Source organism: Aegilops tauschii, chromosome 3 (genome assembly GCF_002575655.3).
Source record: "Aegilops tauschii subsp. strangulata cultivar AL8/78 chromosome 3, Aet v6.0, whole genome shotgun sequence".
NCBI lineage: Eukaryota > Viridiplantae > Streptophyta > Magnoliopsida > Poales > Poaceae > Aegilops > Aegilops tauschii.
The window spans coordinates 296,785,582-296,811,121 of record NC_053037.3 but is presented as its reverse complement, the minus strand read 5'-3'; the positions used below and the strand labels follow the sequence as shown (position 1 = coordinate 296,811,121).

Here is a 25,540-nt window from a genome sequence, read left to right as displayed (position 1 = left end):
CGCGTCCATGGCGTTCTCGGTCATGGTTGGACATCGAGCAAGATGAGGGGAAAGTGATGGACAATAGATAGATTCGAGCTAGTGGTATCGTGCTTGCCTCTTAGCGTAGAGTTATGGACAAAGAAGCTCTCGACAACGCGTGGCAGAATAAGGCACTCTCGGACCCGTGCTCCTCTGCCACTAGGTGCGAGGTTGAAGACCGGGTTTCCCCTAGGTGGGCTGGGCTGCATAGTGCTGGGCTCCTATGTAAGTTTTCTTCTCTGTCTCTCTCCTTTATTTATGTCCCTTACTTTTAGTTTGAATATAATTTGATTTGATTTTAGACCAAAGCATCTGTAAAACCGTATGGAAAATTAAGTGTGAATTTAAAGGACTTTGAAAAAAATGAACATTTTAACTCCGATCATAGTACCTATGCCGGTCCATGCGCCTTGCACGATCGTACGCCTTAATTAACACAACATACATAACGATGCAGTTTAGTCCCACATCGCCGCGTGAGAGGCTCGCGGGCCATCTTAAATAGCATCACCATTCTTATGCACTAAACAACTTTTATTATAATAAGACCATCAATGCTCGCTTTGTGAAGGAGATGATTTAATTATTGATCATCTCATTCACAAAGTAAGCACGGATGGTCTTACTATACTATAAGTATTTTTTATTAATACCGCTACATTTTTAACATTTATATGACCAAACTAGAACACACTAATATTACTTTTCATTTTTCAAGTGTTAGATTAACCCAAATTGTAAACGAAAATAAAAGAACAATGTCCAAATTTGGCACAACAATGGGTGTTACCAATTGTGATCCCCCTAGTTTCCTCCTCGGTAAACTAGCCGATGATGTAAACATTTTGTTGAGTTAATAAAGCTAGCCATGATGGCCTTCCCTCCAAAAAAAGAATGGGTGTTACCATTGTGAACAATGTTGCCATAGGAATAATATCTTTTTTAATAAAAAGATATTGTTTCCATTTTCAAGTGCCAAAAATGTTTTTTTTTGTGAAGGAAGTGCCTGAAATAAGTTGTAAAATTTGGTCTTTTCATTTTTCAGCCAAAGTACAAACTTGCATGGATTTCAAGGCATATGCACGTGGCCCTAGCCACTTCCATGGCGTAGTCAATGCTAACATGTGCAAATTTGGCACAACCATGGGTGTTACCATTATGAACAATGTTACCATGGAAGATAGTCTCGCATTGACGCGGCTAATCGATGAGCTATGGAGATGCCCATCAATTGATGTCAACATGAGGAGTACTGATTGCCATGCAACGGATGAACTAAGAGCTATAAGTGTATGAAAGCTCAACGGAAACTAAGTGGGTGTGCATCCAACTTGCTTGCTCATGAAGACCTTGGGCATTTGAGGAAGACCATCATCGGAATATACAAGTCAAGTTCTATAACGTTAAATTCCAACTAGTATATGGAAGTGACAACATAGGAGACTCTCTATATGAAAACCATGGAGCTACTTCGAAGCACAAGTGTGGTAAAGAATAGTACATTGCCCCCCCCCCTCTCTCTTTTTCTCTCATTAGTTTGTTGGGCTCTTTTTGGCCTCCTTTTTTGTCCGGATTCTCATCCCGACTTGTGGGGGAATCATAGTCTCCATCATCATTTCCTCACTGGGACAATGCTCTAATAATGATGATCATCACACTTTTATTTACTTACAACTAGATATCTAGAACAATATGACTCTATATGAATGCCTCTGGAGTGTACGTGGATGTGCAATGATCTATCATAACATGTATGATAATGATGAATGGTGGCTGAGCCACAAATACTATGGCAGCTATATGATCATGCCAAGCAATATGACAATGAATATGTATGTCATGAAAATGGAACGGTGGAAGTTGCATGGCAATATATCTCAAAATGGCTATGTAAATGCCATAATAGGTAGGTATGGTGGCTGTTTTGAGGAACATATAAGGAGGTTTATGTGTGATAGAGAGTATCAAATCACAGGGTTTGGATGCGCCGGTGAAGTTTGCACCAACTCTCAAGGTGAGAAAGTGCATTGCATGGTACCTAAGAGGCTAGCAATTTGCGGAAAGGTGAGAGTGCGTATAATCCATGGACTCACATTAGTCATAATTAAAGAACTCACATACTTATTGTGAAAGCCCATTAGCCATCGAAGTAAAGTACTAATCGCATGCCCCTAGAGGGATAGATTAGTAGGAAAAGACCATCTCTTGTCCCTGACCGCCACTCATAAGGTAGACACTCAATAACAAATCATGCTCCAACTTCATCGCAAAACTAGAGACTATACGTGCATGCTTCGAGAATCACAAACCTTAACATCAATATTTTCACTAAACCACAATAATCCACTAGTACCCCCATATATTACCATCTGAATATCGCAAAACTATTGCAAGGAATCAAACTTATCATATTTAGTGATCTACATGAAAGGTTTTATTATACCCCCTTGAATACCAATCCTTTATGGACTAGTGTTATAACCTGTGCAAATTGCCTTACTATTTATTAGACTCTCAAAAATATTTAAGTGAAGCATGAGAGTGCAACTATTTCATTAAAATATAACCACGGTCTTGCTCTAAAAAATATAAGTGAAGCACTAGAGCAACTGCCTAGCTCAAAAGATATAAGTGAAGCACATATAGTATTATAAAAAATCATGAAAAAAATGTGTGTCCCTCTCTAAAGGTGTGTGGAGCAAACAATGGTTGTGGCAAACTAAAAAGCAAACAAAGCAAATACTACTATAATACAAGACGATCCAAGCAAAACTCATATCATGTGATGAATAAAAATATAGCTCCAAGTGCTATACCGATAGATTGTAGACGAAAGCGGGGATACCATCCGGGGCATCCCAAGCTTAGATGATTGGTTATTCCTTGAATATTACTTCGGGGTGCCTTGGGAATCCCCAAGCTTAGGGTCTTGCCGCTGCTTATTCCTTTATCCACCGTGATCTCACCCAAAACTTGAAAACTTCAGCACACAAAACTCAACAGAAACCTCATGAGATCCATTAGTATAATAAGAAAAATTTAAGATAACTATTGGGTTGCCTCCCAACAAGCTCTTTATAGCCATTAAGATAGACTTTGAGATTTCAATGATGCTCACATGAAAGATAAGAATTGAAGTATAAAGAGAGCATCATAAAACATGTGACAAACACATTTAAGTCTAAAATACTTCCTATGCATAGGCATTTTATAAGAAAAGAAATTATCGAGACAAGAATATCTAGCATATGCAAGGGAGAAGAATAAAGTATTGACAATCTCAACATAACGAGAGGTAATTTAGTAACATGAAAATTTCTACAACCATATTTTCCTGTATCATAATAATTACATGTAGGATCATAATCAAATTCAAAAATTAATGTAGCTAATATATAAAATTTTCTCTTCACGGTCCACATGCATAAGAGTTTTATAATCATCCAAGATAGTGGGATTAACATCAAGTAAAGTTATGACCTCTTCAAACCCACTTTTATCAAAAAAAATCACAAGATTGTTAATTATCCAAAGTAGTGGGATCATTATTACCTAAATTTGACACTCTGCCAAACCCACTTTTAATAGTATTGCAAATTTTATCATCAATAATAGATTCATTACGAGGCACAGAATTCTCAAGATCACAAGAAACATCATAATTATCACCCCAATCATGATCATTAGCACAATTGACATTAATAGGATTCACACTAACGCAATTGCAATCATGCTTTGCATTCAATAGATGTATCCTGATAGCATTTTGTTTTACCACTTCTTCATTTTTAGCTATTGGTTTACAACAAGCAGCAAGTTTGAAAAGATTAGCAAGTGGATGAGGATCCATATGTCTTTACTTTTCCTTTCTGCTTTCGTGTGATGACATGACTAGGCAAATAAAAAGTAGAGCAAGTAGATGATAGTTTGTGTGTAGGAACCTGATAAGAATTTTATGATGTCTCCCCAGCAACGGCGCTAGGAATTCTTCCTGCTACTTGTGAGTTGTGTTGGGATTTTCCCCAAAATAGAGGGGAGATGCAGTACAGTAGAGATAACTATTTCCCTCGATGAGAATAAGGTTTATCGAACCAATAGGGGAACCATGCAAATTCCCTTCTTCATCACCTACACACATAAAAGCAAATACTTGCACCCAATGCGGGCAAGAGGGTTGTCGATCCCCTTGAACTTGTTACTTGCAAGGATCAAATCTTGTATAGTGTCGGTGGAAACGACGCCTATGGGATCACGGGGAATCCCTTCTACGGTTGGCGTGCGCGGGGCTGTGGAAAGAGCGGGTTTAGAAGATCAACACGGGGAGTTTATCCAGGTTCGGGCGGCAAGTGATGCGTAATACCCTACTCCTGCCGGGTTTTGTTTATCTGGTGTTCTTGGACTAGCTACAAAGCATGCAGCATCCAAAGAGTCCGAAATCCTCCTCCAGTACGCCTCGGGCCTCCTTTTTAGTCAAAGGGGGTCGCCACAGTGGCTCACAGGAGGTGGAAAGTTTGTACTGTATACAAGTCTATCGCCTGGCACCATAGGACAAACGCATTTAATGTGCTGCCAACGTGCCCTCTCTCTTTATCCGGGACGGCAAGGAAACTCGTCTCATTCTCCGCCGCTTCACCTCGCTCCGACGCGTGTCCAGGCTGACTAGGCGTGCAGCGCCACGCTGGCTGGCTGCTGAGTTGGTGTGGTGGTAGAGTCTTCACGAAGATCTGCATGCCACCACGCAGGTGCTTGCTGAGTTGGCCTGGAAGCTGCACGTCACCACGCAGGTGCATGCCTTGTTGGCGGGTTGACTGCTGTGTTGGAACGGCGGTGGAGCCTTGGCAGGTGGGGGCCTGGCTGCAGCCCCGCAGATGTCCCCGACAATGGTCTTCCGGGGTGCCGGCAAGGGCCTTGCCGGGGTCTCACAGGTGTCCCCGGCAAGGGTCTTGCCAGGGGTCTTGTGAGCGTCTCCGGCAAGGATCTTGCCGGGGTTTCCGTCTTCTGGTTCTCATCTAGTATTGTATGTTCTTGGTCTTCACAAAGATTTGCATGCCACCATGCAGGCGCCTCCCGAGCCTTGGTTCCAATGTTGTCGATGGTGCGGGAACTCTTAGGCTCAAGGGTGGCGGCCCCGCTGGTGTTGTGTAAGTTGCCCCGGCAAGGCTCTTGCCGGGGCTACGTAAGCCGCCCTGGCAAGGCTCCTGCCGGGGAGAGCCCACCTTGTCCCTTCGCTCCTCGCGCCTCTGTCTTGGCATTGCTCTGGTAGTCTCATGTATTTTCTTCCTCTTCTGCCCCGCCAAGCGCGGCCGCAGGCGTGTGGCTGTGACTGCCTGCGCACAAGGGGTACAAAAAGGACCCCTACTTTTGTACACCGACAGGAGCCCCAGGCCTGGGCCACATATAAGCATGGAGCGTTATTGGGCCAGTCCCAGAACGGTGCGCGGGTACGCGTGGCAGAGTTTTACCGTAGTAACTCCCTCGCCAGTTGCGCTTCCCCATGACCCGTGTTGAATGTGTGACGTGGGGGTCGTGCGTGGGGCGGTTGCAGCACGCTTTCGTCACATCGTGGCAGATAGTAAAGAGGCGGCTCGCTCCTTCCCCATAAAGAGGAAAACGCAGGGGCGCAGCTCATTTACTAAGTGGACTCGGGTTGTGGCCTTCAAGGCGCCCGCGCCCCACAATCACGGGGTGGAAAACGGTTGCTTCACTTGTCTTCTCAATTCTGGCCTGCTCGCCACGTGTCCTCCATGCCCCAAGGATGGTAGGTGGTGGACGCGGAGGGCACGGGCCTTAATGGCGAGGCAGGAAACCGGGTCATCACTGATTGGAGCAGTGGGTCGGTCCCGATTCCCTGCGCCTCTGAAGGCAGGATTGGTTAAGGGGGGCGGCCGAGCCCCGACCCCACCCCTTTACAAGAAGGGGAGGGTGATGGTGCCATTCAATACTTCAACATCCATATCCTTCCATCTTGACTCCTTCCCTCCCTTCGCTATGGCGAGAGGGTGCGCCGGCGCTCAGATGGCAGCGACGAGGGTCTCTGCTCAACAGCGTGCCCCTCCTCCCCAAGAGCACGTGGTGGCGGAGCCGGCCGCGAGAGGAAGAGGGAGGGGGCGAGGCCAAGGCCGCCGTGGCGCTCGGGGGAGAGGAGGACGGTGCGGCGCACCGGCCGCGCCTCCGCCAGTGGCTCCTCCCCCAATGGAGGGCCATGTCGGAGACTAGCCCCATGAATTCTTCATCAGGCTGCACAAGCCAGTGCACGGTCGCCTCCGCCTCCCCACTCCATTCGCTTGGGAGATGGAGCTCGACCTGCCATAGGCCTTGAGGCTTCATATGAGGGGCTGCGGGAATGGCAGCATGCGGGTCGACGTCGACTTCCCCGCCCCTCACGTCATGTATCTCCGCCGCAGGTGGAAAACCTTCGCCCGTGCCCATAGCCTATCGGAGGGGCTTGTCCTCCACTTTGCATTGACGGAGAGCGGCCTTCTTTCTGGCAAGGTCTTTGGGGGCTCGGGAACTCGCCTAAGGTGTTGTGTGGAGAGCTCCACTGACAACGAAACCTCCTCCTCGAGCGAGAGTGACGAGGAGGATAGCGACAGCGACGACGAGGGCGTCAAGCGGGAGGACGCCGACTCCGACTCCGACTGACCGCGTCACCCTCGGCCACGCGCCCTGCCGAGGGTCTTCCTCGTCAAGCTCTCCATCGGCGCGTTCCCCGCCGCTTCCTTTTTGCCTTCACCTGCCGCACCTGGGAGGAAAGGGGCAAGAACGAAGATCACGGGGCACCTATCTTTCTTTTAAATTGTAGGCACTTGCAAAATCTTAGTTTCTAGATAATGTAATCTCTCGAGCCCATGCTTGTGTCATGTAACCTCTGTTCTTGTATCAGCATGCTAATGAAAAAGTCTAGCCTTGCCGGGAACCCGTGCACGCGTAAGCTCATGCAGAGGCAAAACGCCTCCTTAATGTAAATAAACGAGTCCTCTCGGCAAGCTGCCCTGCCGGCGCCCTTTGCTCCTGCCGGAGAATCATATCTGCCGGGTTACAGACAAAGGGTCAAGCCCCCCATCCACCTCCTTTTAGTAAGGGCTACTACGACCACTCCAACCGAAGCAGCGTTCGGGGCGGAAATGGGAGCACCCGAGTTTTTAAAGAACAGTGGCGAGGTTTTCTAATGCACAAGTCATAGGTTACTAACACGAATGGGCAAGAGGTAAGCTTTATCTGTTTGGTCTGCCGGGGATCGCCATGCCGGGCGGTCTTCTCGACTTCTTGCCGGAGCTGGGTCCTTGGCGGGATCGCGCACCCTTGCCGTGGCTGGAAAGAAGAGAGGGCAAGAGCATGGAACCTCGGTGGTCCACTAACATTTATTGGAATCAAAAAGTAGTACAGTACCCTGGACAAGCATGCATATACATATACACATAAACATGGAAATCGACAGGAAACTATACATACTAAGAGATTCCTTTCCCTGGCTGCGCATAGGGTCTGCGCCTGGCTTTGTACATAGGGTTACATGTCTTGCCGGCAAGGCTAGTACAAAATGGGGGTTGCCGGGGCTCCCGGCAACCACGCCTTAGGGGTAAAACTTGCGAAGATGTTTGATATTCCAGGACTTGCTCACCGGAATGCCATCTTCGGTCTCCAGGCGGACTGCGCCGGGCCTGGTGACTCGTATTACCCGATAAGGGCCCTCCCACTTCGGCGTCAACTTGTTCGAACTCTTGGCGGATTGAATCCGCCGAAGAACAAGGTCGCCTTCCTCAAGGATTTGGGCGTGAACCTTGCGGCTATGATAGCGGCGCAAGGCCTGCTGGTAGCGAGCGGCTCGCATAGCAGCCCGAAGACGATCTTTCTCAAGGAGCGTCGCATCCTCTTGGCGCAACTGCTCTTGCTCAAGCTCATCATAAGCTAGCACTCGAAGTGACTCGTATATGAGTTCCATGGGGAGAACTGCCTCTGCCCCGTAAACCAGGGGAAATGGTGTCTGGCCAGTAGCTCGATTTGGTGTCGATCTGATCGACCAAAGAACTGTTGGCAACTCATCAACCCAGCGCCTTCCGCACTTGTGAAACTTGTCAAAAGTCCTAGTCTTGAGGCCTCGCAGCACTTCTGCATTCGCCCTCTCGGCCTAGCCGTTACTTCTGGGATGAGCGACAGAAGCAAAACATACCTTGCTGCCGAGGTCCTGGATGTACTGGATGAGGCCAACTCCACCGCGTGACCCCATCTTGTCCGGGTGCGTGCGTTTGGGGTAAAACGGATGAATAGCGCGGCCCAACGCGCAGTGTCAAACGGACAAATGTCCGGATTCCGTCCGTTTTCGAGCCATCCCCGGCCCAAACTTGCGCTCGGTTTGGGGTGAAACGGGCGCGCGCGGACGGCCTTGACGCACGCCCTTGTCCCCCCCGTGGCACGCCTATCGGGGACACTAGCAGTCCCTCCGCTCCCAACACTTCCACCCTCTCTCCCCGCTCCGCCCCGCCACTGGCGCCACCGCTATTCTCCGGTCGCCTCCTCACCGCGCAGCCCTCGGCCGTCCATACCAAACCATGTCTCAACATGGCCGCCACCACGCCCGCGCTTTCGCCGTAGTTTTGGATGTCGATCGGAGGAGGTTTGGCCGTCGCCGTCTTTGCCGGTGGCAGAGGGGACACGACCGCCGGCGACGTACCACGGCGGCCCCGATAGCTTTCGATGAGAGCTCCAGAGCGGCCAGTAGCCGGCCGGCAACCACCCCTGCTGCGTCGAGGTGATCATCGCGGCCTCTTCGCCACCACGACCGCAAGGTGTTCGACATTTTGCCCAGAAAGGTATGGACAGTGGAGATGAGTTTTTCTTCCATCACTTCCTTTGTTCATCGGACGATTCGTCGTCGGATGATGAAGATCTTGTGGTGGCTGCACTGGTCGTTCACGACCACATTCAATGGCAGCTTCCTCGGTACAGGGGGCCAGTCCCTGGCCATGCTCCCAACCTGAACTGCAACAGGGAGAGAGGCCACGCCCTGCTCTATGTCGATTACTTTGCGAACACCCCGCTTTTCAAGCCGGATAAATTTCGGCGCCGTTTTCGTATGGCAAGGCATCTGTTCAATCGTATCCGAGAGGGAGTGGTTGCTCATGACCCATACTTCGAGTGCAAGACGGATTCCCTTGGCAAGCTTGGATTCTCCTCTTACCAGAAATGCACCGCGGCCATCCGCATGCTTGCATATGGAATTCCAGGCGATCTGGTGGATGAGTATGTGCGTATGAGTGAGACAACATGTCTGATGTCAATGTACAAGTTCTGTCAGTCTGTGATCGAGGTGTTCGGCCCAGAGTACTTGAGGCAGCCAACTGCCGCTAATACAGAGAGATTGTTGGCGACCAACGCAGCTAGAGGCTTTCCAGGCATGCTTGGCAGCATAGATTGTATGCACTGGGAGTGGAAGAACTGTCCATTTGCTTGGCAGGGCCAGTAGAAGGGGCATGTCAAGGCGTGCACTGTCATATTAGAAGCGATGGCTTTGCAGGATCTTTGGATATGGCATTCTTTCTTCGGCATGGCAGGTTCTCACAATGATATCAACGTGCTGCAGCGTTCTCCAGTCTTCGCAAGGCTTGCAGAAGGCCACTCCCCACCTGTCAACTTTGAGATCAACGGCCACCAGTACAACAAGGGATACTATCTAGTTGATGGTATATATCCTCAGTGGTCAACTTTTGTGAAGACAATCTCGAAACCCCAAGGTGAGAAGAGAAAGAGATTTGCCCAAATGCAAGAGAGTGCTAGAAAGGATGTGGAACGTGCTTTTGGTGTGCTTCAATCCCGGTGGGGTATCGTTCGAAACCCTGCACTATCAAGGGATGAAAGGAAGCTTTGGGAGGTGATGACTGCTTGTGTGATCATGCACAACATGATCGTCGAGGACGAGCGTGATGAGAGTATCTTCGACCAAGGATTTGATTATCAAGGTGAAAATATTGAGCCCCTGCACCAAGACCCGACCACATTTGAACAGTTTGTCCAATTCCACCATGAGATGCGTGATTGGCACACTCATTTGAATCTTCAAAATGACTTGGTTGAGCACGTGTGGGATCACATTGGCAACCAATAGATGTATTGGTTCATTTTATGTTCAATCAAGACAATTTCGATTTGGTTGTAAAACTATTTTATTAAAGACAATTTCAATTGGGTTGTAAAACTATTTTAATTTTCAAACAAATATTTGGACATGCAAACTAGTGTTGACGAAAATATGGGCATTTTTGGCCCTGACGGACAGGATGGGGCAAACGGATGCGGCTGCGCGCTGGGCGCACGGCCACCGCATCCCAGGACACGCACGGACACGACCCCATTGCCCTACCCAAACAGACAGAATCCTGACAAAACAGACGTCCATTTGGGATCGCGCGGTGGAGGTGGCCTGAAGGTGTGGCTCGTGAACTGCGTGTCGTTGTCGGTGATGACTCTGTTGGGCACACCAAAACGGCAGACTAGCCCCTTGAAGAACTTGACGGCTGACTGTGATGTCACCTTTCTCACTGGTTCCACTTCTGGCCACTTTGTGAACTTGTCGATCGCGACATACAAGTACTCAAAGCCCCCGACAACGCGGGGAAAGGGGCCAGTATGTCGAGCCCCCAGACCGAAAACGGCCAGGAAAGAGGGATTGTCTGAAGAGCTTGGGCTGGTTGATGAAGTTTCTTTGAATGGAACTGGCACGCTTCACACTTGGTTACAAGGGCAGTTGCATCCTGGAGGGCGGTGGGCCAGAAGAAGCCTTGCCGGAACGCTTTGCCAGCAAGGGCTATCAACCCTATGTGGGAGCCACACATGCCTCCATGTATCTCTGCCAACAGCCTCAGTCCGTCTTCCCGAGGAATGCACTTCAACTTCACGCCGTTCGGTCTCCTTCTGTATATGGCATCATCCACAAACTGGTACATGCTAGACCGACGGGCTACTTTCTTTGCTTCTTCTTGTTCCTCAAGAAGCTCCCCTGTTTGGAGGAAACAGACGGTGTGTTGTGCCCATGCCGGAGCCTGAGGCTCGACGGCAAGGGCTAAAGGCACATCTTCGGCCGCAAGGGCAGCTGCCTCTACAGTCAGAGCTCGAGGCTCCGTCGGGGGTTGCTGCTCTTCGGCAAGCTTGGGGCACCTGGCAACGTCCTTGCCGGCAGCTCCTGAGAGCTCAGCGGGAAAGTACTTGTCAGGGCCTGTCTTCCTATGCTTGTTCTATCCTATTGATGGCTCGACAGACATTGAGTTAATTGAAGCACAAAGGTACCTGGTTCCACAGGCAACTTCAGGGCAGCGCGCTTCGACAGGTTGTCAGTAATGTCGTTCTTCGCTCAAGGAACATGCCCTGCTTGCAATCCGTCAAAACGCTCTTCCAACTTCCTCACTTCATCCACGTAGGCTTCCATCAACGGGCTCTGGTAATCCGTGTTGACTTGCTTAACGACGAGCTGCGAATCACTTCTAATGATGAGCTTCTTGATTCCGAGGTCTGTCGCGATCCTGAGACTGGCAAGCAATCCCTCGTACTCCGCCGTGTTGTTCATTGATTTTTCCCGGGGAAAGTGCATCTGGACTACGTACTTGAGGTGCTCTCCGGTGGGCGCGACGAGTAGCACGCTGTCACCAGCACCTTGCAGTGAGAAAGCACCATCAAAGTACATAACCCAATTGCGGCAGGTCTCCTTGCCGGGAAGGGTGGTTTTTTGAACCTCTTCGTCGGGCGTTGCGGTCCATTCCGCTATGAATTCTGCCAAGGCTCGACTCTTGATAGTTGAAGTACTTTCAAACTTGAGGCCAAAGCTCGACAGCTCCAATGCCCACTCCACAATCATCCCTGTCGCATCTGGGTTGTGCAAAATCTGTTGCAAAGGGAGGCGGGTGACGATGGTGATCTCATGCGCTTGGAAATAGTGACGCATCTTTCTCGAGGCCATGAGGAGGCTGAAAAGTAGCTTCTACATACCAGAATATCTTGATCTAGCCCCCTGCAAGAGGGAACTGACAAAATAAACGGGGTGCTGCACCACCTTCTTCTTCTGTTCCACTTCGCCCATCTGCTCAGACTCTATCTTGCCGGGACCGGGCCTTGCCAGGGGTTCTGCCTTGCCAGCGTCAGGCTCTGCCGGGGAGGGCCCCGGCCCGCCATCCGACGGCTCTGCTGCTACTGCTGCTTCTTCCTCAAGTTCCCTCTGCGCCACCAGTGCAGAACTGACCACTTGATTCGTTGCTGCTAAGTACAGCAGCAACGGCTCATGTGGTTTAGGCGTGACTAGTATTGGCGTGGAGGAGAGGTAGCTCTCCAAATCTTGCAACGCTGCCTCTGCCTCCGGAGTCCACTTCACTAGACCCGCCTTTTTCAAAACTTTGAAAAAGGGGAGGGCGCGCTCAGCAGATTTGGAGATGAACCTACTCAGGGCAGCAACGCAGCCGGCGAGCCTAAGGACGTCATTGACCCGTTTTGGCGCCTCAATTTGCTCGATTGCCTTGATCTTGTCGAGATTTGTTTCGATCCCGCGCTGAGACACAAAGAACCCAAGAAGTTTGCCGGAGGGGACACCGAACACACACTTCTTTGGGTTGAGCTTGAGGTTGATCTTGCGTAGATTTGCAAATGTTTCTTCTAAATGTTGCACGAGCGTGGCCCTGTCCTTGGTTTTGAGCACTATGTCATCCATATAAGCTTCCATATTTCTATGTAGTTGGGGCTCAAAACCAATCTGGACTGCTCGGGCAAACGTTGAACCAGCGCTCTTCAACCCGAAAGGTATTTGTACAAAACAGTACGTACCACATGGGGTGATGAACGCGGTTTTTTCTTCATCTTCCTTCATCATGAAGATCTGGTGGTATCATGAATAAGCATGGAGGAATGACAGCAGGTCACACCCGGCAGTGGAGTCCACAATCTGGTCGATGCGTGGCAAAGGGAAAGGATCCTTTGGACAGGCTTTATTGATATCTGTGTAGTCAATACACAGCCTCCATTTCCCATTTGCCTTACGCACCACTCACTACTAGGAAAAGGCCTGCTAGTGGCGCACCAGTTTCGCCTACTAATGGCGCACTACTGGTGCGCCACTAGCACCATGCCATTAGAATTAAATACTAATGGCGCACCCCTGGTGCGCCATTAGTATCTGGTATACTAATGGCGCACCATGCAGTGCGCCATTAGTATAGCCCACCGTGCGCCATTAGTATGCCTCCCAGGGGCCATATTTACCCATGTGCCTTGGCATACTAATGGCGCACTAGGGGGTGATGCGCCATTAGTGTCCTTTCTGCAGTGCGCCATTAGTGTGCTGAGTGGTGCGCCATTAGTATGAATATTAGGGATTTTTTTTTCTTTTATGATATTTGCATAGGTTACAAAACATATTACTGCACATAATATAGAGAGCACAACATATAAACAGCAGATTTATCGAATACAATAGAAGATTAGTCTCCGAATACAATTCATCATATTAGTCTCCGAATTTCAAATACCGAACAAAGTTATAACATTACAAGTCTCGAAACCGCGAGTAGCGAGTTTGTCTTCACATTACAAGTCGATATCGATCATCTAAACTACCATCACATAGAAGAGAGTTGCGGTCATCACGATTAGCATCATCGCGATGAAACAGGTCTTCATCCGGTTCCTCCTCCGCTCCCTCCTCTCTTCCGCTAGATAGCACGCGTATCTAACTTCTGCCTCCGTCCTAGTGGTGTACCCTTTGTAACTGTTACCGCTGAAACGGTGAACCTGTCTCCGACACTCCTCCCAGTCGTCGTAGACTCCGGGAACCTTACCCTTGTACACGACATACAACGGCATCTCTATATATGCACTAGCCAAACAAAACGTTAGTAGCAATTCACAGACAATACATAAGCAATATATAAGTATGCAACAAAAGGATCGGAAGAGAAAAGCAACACATTAATAGCACGATTCATGGTCCTACTAATAAATAGCATCGATTACATATAAGTTGAACGATTGTCCAAACCAAAGAGACATACAAGTTCATTAAAGTTTAATATTACAACCTGAGCCAATCGACATTTCAGAACTACATAGCATCACTACTTTCGACTCGACTCAGGGACCGGAGCATGGATGAAGCCGCCGTCTTTCGTGATGGTCATGAAATCGCGGGCGTTGTCAGCCTGCATTTGTAGCGTTGTTTCTATCTCACTGTTGGACGGTTGATGTCTGAGATAGAACTGCCCCGAGGTACGAAGGACATCTTGATGGATGATTTCCGCAAACTCCGACTGGATGCGAAAGAATTCTTGTCTGATGTCCGCGTCCTGGATTGCCGACAAGCGTGCGGCCCAATCTTTGAGATTATTTGGTAGCAGAACGTGATTATGGTCCCGTACAATCGCCCGCATGTGATGGAGGGCGTAGTAGGCATCCTTCTGACCGCCAGGCGGCTGCTTGACGCAGGAGAACGTCGTATTGTGGCTGAAGATGTGCTTGCGGTACTTACGAACTGGCCTGCTGAAGGTGCCTCCAGATCTGGCGTAGCCGGGGAGAACATCATCAAGAACTTTCTTAATATTTGTGTAGTCTATCTTCGACTGATGGTCCGGGTCGAAATACGTGGCCATGGAATATTTCGGGCTTAAGAGGATGAGTGTGCAATGTGTGTCACTTCACAAAACACGGAATGTAAGAAAAAAAAAGAACGATTGAATCTAAGAAATCATATGTTACGGGGCGGTGAGGGGATGACATACTCGGGAAAGTAAGGCATGAGGAAGTTATCCTTATTTGGGTTTGCCAGAATGACGCCTTCGAGGTATGAACTCGCGACTTGCCGGTCCCCAGCGCTACCCAAGATCTTGGCACGCATGTAGAAGGGGTCGACTATCACGATGTCCGGGGTCTTGTCTCTAATGATCCGCATCTCCATACTCAGCGAAAATAGCCGAACGAAGGTGTAGTGCAGCGGATGAAGGTTAAACATAGAGAAGATGCCATCAAACCGCAGGACGATCGTACCCCCGATGGCGCTATCCACAAAGCCCTTGCCCTCTGGCACCTTGGCCACGAAAATCAGGTATGCCACATCATTCTCGGAGAGACGCCGCTTCTCCAAAGAAAGAACACTGTCATGCAGACTCCGCATAGCACCGGTTGCAGCATTGAGCGGATTAGTCGGTAGCATCGGCCTACCCGCCACATGCACCCTCCTCGAGATATCCCTAGGTGAAGGTGGCCCGTCCTGAGCACGGATCGTACTCGGTGCCGGCTGGCTCGCACCGCCCTTGTTATTCTTTCGTTTCCATCCCTTCTTCCTCATCTCCTGTAATGGGATCGAGTTCTGCTCAGAGACTGCCTTCTTGAGTGTGTTGGGGCTGATAATATTCCGCACCTCGGCTATCTGAGGCTTGGTGAAGGCGGCAGCTGGAGGCGTCTCCTGAGAACTGAACGCCAGACGACGCCTGTTGCAATTGGGTTTCTCCGCGGTACTAGCTCGATCGCGGTCGTCTTTTTCAGGGTTGGGTTCTTGAGAAGGAGGCCCGAAGAATTCGTCACCGTTCCCATGTTCGGCAAAGTACTTATCGACATTGGTAAATGTACCGTGTCGTTGTCGTCGTCGTCCGGATCCTGTGCCATATGCATGTCCGGATCCTGTGCCATAGGGATGTCCGGCATGTCCGGTAGCATTGCGGCGGTCTTGCCATGGCTTGGCGCCGGCACGACTGGCGGTGTTGTCTTTGGGGTGGTGTCCCCCGCCCCCAAACGAATCTGGCTCTTCGACCAAAGCAGGGGCCAGCTTACGCAGGCGCTGAGGGTCATCACATCATCTTCGTCGGCCCAAGCGGGTCGAATCGGAGGTAACAACTCGTCGCAGCCTAGCAGCATCCGAACCAGTTCAACCCTATACACGGTGGGTGGCATCGGATTACCGTGGAACACGGGGTTGCCCGGTTGAACGATTCTGCCCTTGGCGACATCGATCAACTCACCGCCCACGAAGTGCAGGAGAGTGCATGGAACGTCGGCGGCGCCCTGCGAAAACATGTAGGGCATCAGGGATGCCCAGTCAAAGGCAAGGAGATGAAGTCATCGGCCGAGAGGCTTAGTTACCGTGATGGCGTCGAGCTCGGCTAATGTCGAGGCACCGCCAATGGCGAGCGTGCAACTGACGGAGGGGCCGCTTGCTGCCGAGGTGCCGGCCGGCGTACACCCGGGTGCATTAAGCTCCAATGCCCGTGCCGGTGCCGGAGACACCAATACCGCCTCCGCCGGAGACACCAATGGCGCCGCCTGCGCGTTGTGTGAGTTGCTGGCCGTGAAGCTGGGAACCGGGGGCGGCCCCTGTTGGCCGCCCGCAATCCACGCCTGCAGCCCCTCAATCAAGCTAGGCACAATGGCGGTGAGCGTCGTTCCCAGTTGTTGTTGCACTTGCTCTTGGACAATCTCCGGAATCCGCGCCACTTGTGCCTTGAGTTCTTGAACCTCGCGCGACTGGCTTTTCGAGCCGGTCTTTTTCTCCTTTCGCCCACCAGCATTATAGTATGACGACCATTTTGTGGACAAGCCTTTGCCGGCCACACGACCAGCTGACGACGGCTTACTGAGCTTATCCTTGTTTTTCATTATGTTCAACGCCCTATTTAGAGTGCTGTCCCAAGCTGGGGAGCTCTAAGATGACCCCGCGCTACTGCTTTCAGTCTCCTGCGGAAGGATGTGAACCATTTAGAAATTTGGCTTCATTAACTAGAATGCAACCATATATGTAGCTAATTACGCGGGGGTGTATTCCTTACCAGAACTTTCTCAAGCGCCTTGGTCTTCGGATCCGTGGTAAGCTCCTTTGTTACCGGGTCCTCCTTGTACCGGGCCCTGACATAGTTCCTGGTCTGCTTCTCACGGTATTTCTCAAAGCGGGGCGGTAGGCCTTGCTCGGCACGCTCCACGTCCTCCTTGTCCCATATAGGTTCCGCCACTCTGTAACTGCCGGGACCGAGTTTGTGGACCCCTAAGTTCAAGTCCCGCATCTCTTTCCCCCACTGACTTGATTCCTCGGATGCGCCGCTCTCGCACTTGATCTTGAACTCCTTGTAGTCATCTTCGCTGATCGAAGGATTTTTCACCATCGAACAGATCCTTGCGTTTTCTCCATGGGTCATCGTCGCGAAGCCACCTTCGATGTCCCATGAACACGGTTTTCGAAGACCCGAGATCTCTATCTAGCTGGCGATACGTTGTGTCATCCATGCACCTGACGCATCTAGAAAATCCGTGGACCACCTGCCCCGCGAGATATCCGTAACCGAGATAGTCGTGCACCATCGTGAGCAGTGCGGCTCTCATAGGGAAATATTCTTTCCCTGCGGCGTCCAACGTATTGGCTGGCATTTTCCACAGCGTGTCTAGCTCCTCTTTCAGCAGCCCCAGATACAAATTGATGTCGTTCCCTGGTTGTTTCGGCCCTTCAATTAGCATACTCATGTGAATGTACTTCCTCTTCATCCACAACCAGGGGGAAGGTTGTACATCCACACAAACACAGGCCAGGTGCTATGTGTGCTTCTCTGGCTGCCAAACGGATTGACTCCATCAGTGCTCGTGCCCAGCACGATGTTCCTTGGATCGTTCCCAAATTCTGGGTGTTCAAAGTTCAACGCTTGCCACTGGCTCCCATCCTTAGGGTGACTCAGCATCTTGTCTTTTTTATTTATCTCCGGATCATTTGCGTCATCTTCTCGCTTCTTCTCCTCCCTATCCGCGTGCCAACGCAAGAGCTTTGCTACCTTAGGGTCCGCGAAATACCGCTGCAGACGAGGAGTGATCGGAAAGTACCACACCACTTTTCAAGGAGCTTTCTTCCTCTTCTTGTATCGAGTGACGCCGCACACCGGACATATGGTAGACTCCGCGTGCTCGTCCCGATAAATGATGCAATTGTTCATGCACACATGGTATTTCACATGCGGTAAATCCAGAGGACCCACGATTTTCTTCGCCTCCTCGAAACTGGTCGGGCACTTGTTCCCCTTGGGAAGACGTTCGTGCCAGAATGACATGTTCTCGTCGAAGCATGCGTCGGTCATTTTGTGTTTTACCTTCATCTCCAGAGCCATGAGCGTTACTTTCAGGCGGGTATCCTCGGGCCTGCATCCTTCATACAATGGAGTAACCGCGTCTATCTCCAGCTGATCCAGCTTGGCTTTCTCTCGGGCGGCAGCTCTTGCGTTATCCGTCTGCTTGAGAAGCGGCTCTTGAATATGAGGGTCCTGCACCCAGCCCATCGATGGTCCATCGTCGTCTGCTCCGGCATCTTCATCTTCATGATCATGCCCTTCGTCTGCTCCGGCATCTTCCTCATCATCATGTCCGGCATCTTCTACATGATGACTGTGTACTGCATCTACTTCGTGATCATGCCCTGGAGATTCTTCGTCTTCTCGCCCGCCCTCGCCGCGGTTGTCTTGCTGCCCTTCCTCATTTCTTGTTAGCCGGCCCCATGGACGACTTCATAATCATCTTCATCACCTTGCCACCGATAGCCATCCATGAAACCACGCAAGAGCAGGTGGTCCCGCACCTGTACGGAATCCGAGTCCATAAGGCTCCTCAGCTTGCATCTTCGACATGAACATCTTATCTCCGTCTCGTTATTTTGAAGCATCTCCGCCTTCGCGGAGCTCAAAAACCTATTCACGATGCCTTCGGTCATCGTGCGGACCATGGTCGCCTGCGGGGTAGAGCAAAACGATATTTTAGAACCAAGAAAAAATTTGGCATGACTTTGCCTAAAAATAGGACCAAAAAGAATGCATAGTGCCAAAATTCTCGCCGAAACGGAAATGAATCAACATTCTGGCAAAATATTGGCAACTATCGCATTTCAAATACCGGTACCTGCAAACACAAACATATATGCAACACCACAAACATATGCAACACCACAAACATACATAGATCTAGCTAGGCCATAAAAAGTGCATGTGCACGTTGTTGGAGGGAGAAAAAAGTAGATCTACAACATCAAGAAAGCTTTCCCCTTACTTACCTATCAAAAAAAGGTAATTTAACCACTTAATTTGGATGAATCTATGGTGCAAATGAGGTGAGGAGGAGGAGGCACCCGAGACAAGCTTGGAGGAGGAGGTGGAGAGAATGAAGTGGGGAAAGTGAGTGTGTAGGTGGCTGTCCAAAATATCTAGCTGGTCCCAGGTTACTAATGGCGCACCACCAACAAATGCGCCATTAGTAACCCTGGTTACTAATGGCGCACCAGCTAGCGGTGCGCCATTAGTAGTTTTGCAAAAAAACAAAAAAATGATAGTAGTGGCGCACGGGGTGACTGGTGCGCCATTACTAGTTAAAACTAGTAATGGCGCACTGCCCCCCGGTGCGCCATTAGTATTTTTGGAAAAAAGAAAAAAAATTGTTAGTAGTGGCGCACCATGGTTGTGGTGCGCCATTAGTGTGATAGACACTAATGGCGCACCAGCACACGGTGCGCCATTAGAATTTTTGGAAAAAAGAAAAAAAATTGTTAGTAGTGGCGCACCATAGTTGTGGTGCGCCATTAGTGTCTATCACACTAATGGCGCACCAGCACACGGTGCGCCACTGCTATATAGTAGTGGCGCACCGCATGTCTAGTGCGCCATTAGTGTGCATATTGTCTATAGCCCTTTTCCTAGTAGTGACTACTGGATTGGCCAGCCACGTAGGGTGGAGCACTCCTCTAACCAGGCCCGCCGCCTCTAACTTCCTGATCTCCTTGATAATGAACTCTTGTCGCTCCAAAGCTTGCTTCCTGACCTTCTGCTTGACGGGCCGCGCATGAGGACAGATAACAAGATGGTGCTCAATCACCTCCCTGGGAACACCGAGGATGTCGGACACTTGCCATGCAAACACATCGACATTCGCCCGCAAGAAGGCGACGAGCGCGCTTTCCTATTTGCTGTCGAGGGTGGAACTTATAGTGAAAGCCCCGCCCGTGCCGTCCTCCTTGACGGACACCTTCTTGGTTTCTGGTGGTGCAGCCTTCGACTTCTTGCTCTTGCCGGTGGAACTCTCTGGCACGTCCTCAACGGGGGCGCAGCACTCCAAAGAGGCGCGCTCGCTAGAGTGGGTGCAAGAGGCCTTGCCGGAAGAGGTCTCGCCGGAAGGGGTCTTGCCGAAAGATGTCTTGCCGGCCTTCTTCCTTCCCTGGGCTTCAGCGGCAAGAGCGAGTGCCTTGGCGGCAGTTGCTGCAACTGCCTCTCGGTAGAGTTGGTTGGCGCAGATGAGCATGTCTTTCTTGTCAGAGGGGACGGTGATGATGGTCAGCGGCCCTGTGTAACGCCCCGAGACCGACGCTTCAGAAGACTTCCTTATTTTCATGATCACCACGTGTTTCTTTTGTGCTTGCTCTTTCATTTTTGCATTGCATCATGTCATTAATTAAAAAAAAACTCAACCAAGTAAATTGCATGGATCTTCGATCCATTTAAATCGAGGGAATTCACATGGTGATTTCTCTTTATAACATATCGTCCTAATATTTATGGAGCTATTATAAATATTCCATTAGTTTGGAATTAACCGGAACACACTTGCAAAATAATTCCCATGCCTTTTTCCACTTCAAGTTTCACCTCCAAGCTTGGCCAACAATTCTTTTCCCTCTTATCGAGGCCCTTCCTAAATGTTCAACATTTTTGGTCACTTCGTAATCCTACTCCTTGTTCAAACCATTTGATTTTAAACCGTGCAATCTTACCCACTCCGTTTTTCTTGGAACGAGCATATTTTTGTGAGTCCGGGAAAATTACCCGCATGTGCAAATTCTTTCCCTAACCCTATCTTTCTTTTTCTTCTCTCTATTACTTTTCTGCTAAAAAGAAATAAGAGAGAGGGAGAAGAGAAGCCCAGCAGCCGCATGACACTAGGCCAGGCCTCTGGTCAATTTTCCCTCTCCACTGGGCCAGCCTCTAAGGCCCAGCCGCCCTCACCAGCTTCTTAACCCTAGCCCATCTCTCCCTCCTCTCCCCTCTCCCTCTCGTTCCCTCTGCCCGCCGCCGCACGCACGCATCGAGTCAGGGTCTCCCTGCGCCCGATCCCCTCTCCCATCGTCCTCCTCTCGCGCTGCCATCCACGCAGAGAGGAGCAGAGCCCCGCGCGCCGTCCTCTGCCGTTGGCGTGCCCGCGAGTTCCCGTCGTCCAGCAGGCCGCCGCCCTGTGCGCGCGCCCATGCAGGCCCCTCCTTCCTCGCGCCTCCCCGCCTCTGCCTCCGGCCGCCGCCAGCGAACAGCTCCGCCGGAGCCATGCCCCTTCGCCGTCGTGTCGCCTTGCCTTCCTCCATCGACCGCCGCCATGGCCTCCTGCCATGGACTAGAGGAACCACGCCGCGCACCTCCGGCTGCCGCTACCTCTGCCTCCTCCCTCCATTCGGCCTCGACCGCCGGAGACACGCCGCGCTCGGACCTCCACCACACCTCGCCTTCGACCTCGGCTTCCGCGTCCCATGGCCACGAGCGCCATCAGCAGCAGGTTCAGGCCGTCCCGCCGAGTCCCTCTCCGCCCTCCTCTACCTCGTCTCCGGCTCTGTCCGTCGGAGCCATGCCTCTTGGTGCCCGCAGCCGCGTCGCCGGTGTTCCTCCTCAACGCTGCCGCCTCGAACCTCCTCCGTGCGCCAAGTCCCGCCACGGCCATCACCTCCCAGACGCCCTTGCTGCTGCTGCTAGACCACCTCGGTGCCACCAGGGAGTGCCATGGCCTCCACCGAGAACCTTGGAATCGGCAAGACCACACGGATGCTCGAACGACTACACACTGAAACGTCAAGTACCTCGTCAATACGTGTACGACTACCGTCGCCGCGAAGACTCGCGAGTTCAACTACTTCCACAACGCGTCGTGTACGACTACCGTCGCTTGGGTTCGACAAGACGTCGAGTACCACTACGTTGGCCAAGTACACCTTCGTCAAGACCGATGCCCGAACAAGCACCGTTTGCATGGATTGCGTCAAGTACCTGTACCGACGACCTCGAACATCTACGGAGTTTGCACGATTGCGAGATGTGAACCACTACTTCTAATACCGTCGCCGTGTACAATTACTTCCTCTACGAACTTGATCCGTTCCAAAAAGTCACGCCTCGAAGGTATAACCCCAGACGACGTCCGTGGAACGAAAGCATGTGTTGTTTGAGTTGCTTGCGTTTGCACCGTGCCCGACTTATTCGTCGCACGCTGTCACTCGTTTCCTTGCCATGCCGTCGAACCGTGGGAACCCGGTTACCGGGAGCACCCCACCATCTATTGCGTGTTCCACACATCCGCACAATTCTCTTTTGCGCCGGTATCTCTACGAGCTACCGGAATCGATATGTTGCCATGGCACCATTTTCGGATTCGTTGCCGTGGCACCCCTTTCTTCCACCACGGTGACAAATGCTTCATAACATGCTCATGTCAACATTTTCATAAGATTGCTTAAAACTTGCATTGTCATCCGCATCATGATAACAACATTCAAATGTTTAAAATTGTGTTTGTATTAAATTGCTAATTGACATGAGGAGTTATCGGAATTGTTGTTTGTCGTTCCGGCGTCATTTAAATTGCCTAATATGTGTAGTTTACTTATGTCTCACCTCTTGCCATGTTAATCAACATTTAACATTGTTGGGTACATAAATGAGAGAGAACTAAATAATTGTTGTGGTGTTTCATCAATATGCAACTCGTGGCATATTGAGCTCCACTTAATTTGTAGTATTGTTTGTTGCACTTTGCCATGCCATGCATCAGTAAACCGGACATGCATCATACTTGATTTTGCATCATGCCATGTTTATGTGATGGTTGTTTACTATGTTGTTTGTTTCTTTCCGGTTTGCTTCTCCCGTTAGCTTCGGTTTCGTTCCAAAGTTGTGAGGATTTGTTCGACTACATCCGTTTGTCTTCTTCATGGACTCGTTCTTCTTCCTTGTGGGATCTCAGGCAAGATGATCATACCCTCGAAATCACTTCTATCTTTGCTTGCTAGTTGTTCGCTCTATTGCTATGTCGCGCTACCTACCACTTGCTTATCAAACCTCCCAAATTGCCATGAACCTCTAACCTTTTAACCCTTCCTAGAAAACCGTTGTTTGGCTAAGTTACCGCTTTTGCTCAGCCCCTCTTATAGCGTTGCTAGTTGTAGGTGAAGATGAAGATTGCTCCATGTTGGATTATGTTTATGTTGGGATATCACAATATATCTTATTTAATTAATGCATCTATATACTTGGTAAAGGGTGGAAGGCTCGACCTTATGCCCGGTGTTTTGTTCCACTCTTGCCGCCCTAGTTTCCGTCATACCGGTGTTCTGTTCCTTCATTTTGCTTTCCTTACGCGGTTGGGTGATTTATGGGACCCCCTTGACAGTTCGCTTCGAATAAAACTCCTCCGGCAAGGCCCAACCTTGGTTTTACCATTTTCTACCACCTATCCCCTTTTCCCTTGGGTTCTGCAGACTCAAGGGTCATCTTATTTTAACCCCCCCCCCCCCCGGGCCAGTGCTCCTTCGAGTGTTGGTCCGAACTGAGTAGACTGCGGGGCCCCCTCATGGAAACTCGAGGTCTGGTTTTACTCGTAGGATGTCTCATCCGGTGTTGCCCTGAGAACAAGATATGTGCAGCTCCTATCGGGATTTGTCGACACACCGGGCGGCTTTGCTGGTCTTGTTTTACCATTGTCGAAATGTCTTGTAAACCGGGATTCCGAGACTGATCGGGTTTTTCCGGGAGAAGTTTTATCCTTCGTTGACCGTGAGAGCTTATAATGGGCTAAGTTGGGACACCCCTGCAGGGTATTATCTTTCAAAAGCCGTGCCCGCGGTTATGAGGCAGATGGGAATTTGTTAATATCCGGTTGTAGAGAACTTGACACTTGACCTTAATTAAAATGCATCAACCGCGTGTGTAGCCGTGATGGTCTCTTCTCGGCGGAGTCCGGGAAGTGAACACGGCTTTCGGGTTATGTTTGACGTAAGTAGGAGTTCAGGATCACTTCTTGATCATTACTAGCTTCACGACCGTTCCGTTGTCTCTCTTCTCGCTCTCATTTACGTATGTTAGCCACCATATATGCTTAGTCGCTGTTGCAACCTCACCACCTTACCCTTTCCTACCCTTAAGCTTAAATAGTCTTGATCTCGCGGGTGTGAGATTGCTGAGTCCTCGTGACTCACAGATACTTCCAAAACAGTTGCAGGTGCCGATGAGACCAGTGCAGATGACGCAACTGAGCTCAAGTGGGAGCTCGATGAAGATTTTATCCGTTGCGTTGTTTCTTTCCTTGTTGATCAGTAGTGGAGCCCAGTTGGGACGATCAGGGATCTAGCAGTTGGGTTGTCTTCTTTTCTTTTGGTTCCGTAGTCGGACCTATGTGTGTATCTTGAATGATGTATGAATTTATTCATGTATTGTGTGAAGTGGCGATTGTAAGCCAACTCTTTATCCCATTCTTGTTCATTACATGGGATTGTGTGAAGATGACCCTTCTTGCGACAAAACCACAATGTGGTTATGCCTCTAAGTCGTGCCTCGACACGTGGGAGATATAGCCGCATCGTGGGCGTTACACCCTGGCATCTTCAATGTGTTGTAGGTGTAGTGTGACGCCGCCATGAATTTGGCCAGCGCTGGGCGGCCAAGGATCCCGTTGTACGACAAGGGGATCTCGGCGACATCAAAAACGATCTTCTCCGTCCTATAGTTCCGCTCGCCCCCAAACATAACTGGCAGCGTGATTTTAGCTTTCGGCTAACTCCTTCTGGGGTTGAACCCTTGAAACGTGCCCGTCTCCTCGAGATCTCCATCAGGAATCTGCAGCTTCTTGATCACAGTGGGCGAGATCAAATTCAGACCGGTCCCACCGTCAACCAGCACTTTCATCACCTTGAGGTTGCATATCGTTGGTGAAACCAACAACGGCAAACACCCGACCACAGTTGTGCGATCAGGGTGATCCTCGGTGTAAAAAATGATGGGCATGCGGGACCATTTCAGTGGCTTCTGGGCATCGAACAATGGCTCTGTCGCAGTGACCTCACGCACCCACTGTTTCAGTTGGCGGTGAGAGGTGTGCTGCGAGGCGCCACCGTCGACGCACATGGCCTCTGTAGCTTTCTGGAATTTGTGCTCGCCGGACTCGTCGTCCTCGTCATGATCATCATATTCCTCCTTCTTGTCGGGGCCCCGAGCGGGCCTCTCTTGTTGATTATCTTTGCCACGGCGACCTCCTTGGCCGCCATGCTTCTTGCCGGACCCCTCAGCACCATCCTGACCCTTCTCCTTGTCCCGCCTTTTATATTCATCTTTCTGCTTTTCTGCAAGCAGCTCAACATGTCGGCAGTTCTGGAGGTCATGGCCCTTGGTGCGGTGGATCTTGCAGTACTGCTTGTCGGAGCCTCCTGGCTTGTCGGCGGCCGCCAAGGCCCGGCTGGCGGCACACCTAGCAACCTCCTTGCCAGGGTCATCAGCCTTGGCCTTCTTGGTGGCGCCGG

At 50.4% G+C, this 25,540-nt stretch overlaps 1 protein-coding gene across 1 annotated transcript; it reads left to right on the top strand.

The window, feature by feature from the left end:
• The first annotated feature begins 8,833 nt into the window (after positions 1-8,833).
• On the top strand, positions 8,834-10,123 carry LOC109747642 (uncharacterized). The gene is made up of 2 exons (XM_020306673.1): positions 8,834-9,434; positions 9,573-10,123. Exons 1-2 carry the CDS (start codon positions 8,834-8,836, stop codon positions 10,121-10,123), a joined length of 1,152 nt encoding a protein of 383 aa, XP_020162262.1.
• The last annotated feature ends 15,417 nt before the right edge of the window (positions 10,124-25,540 follow it).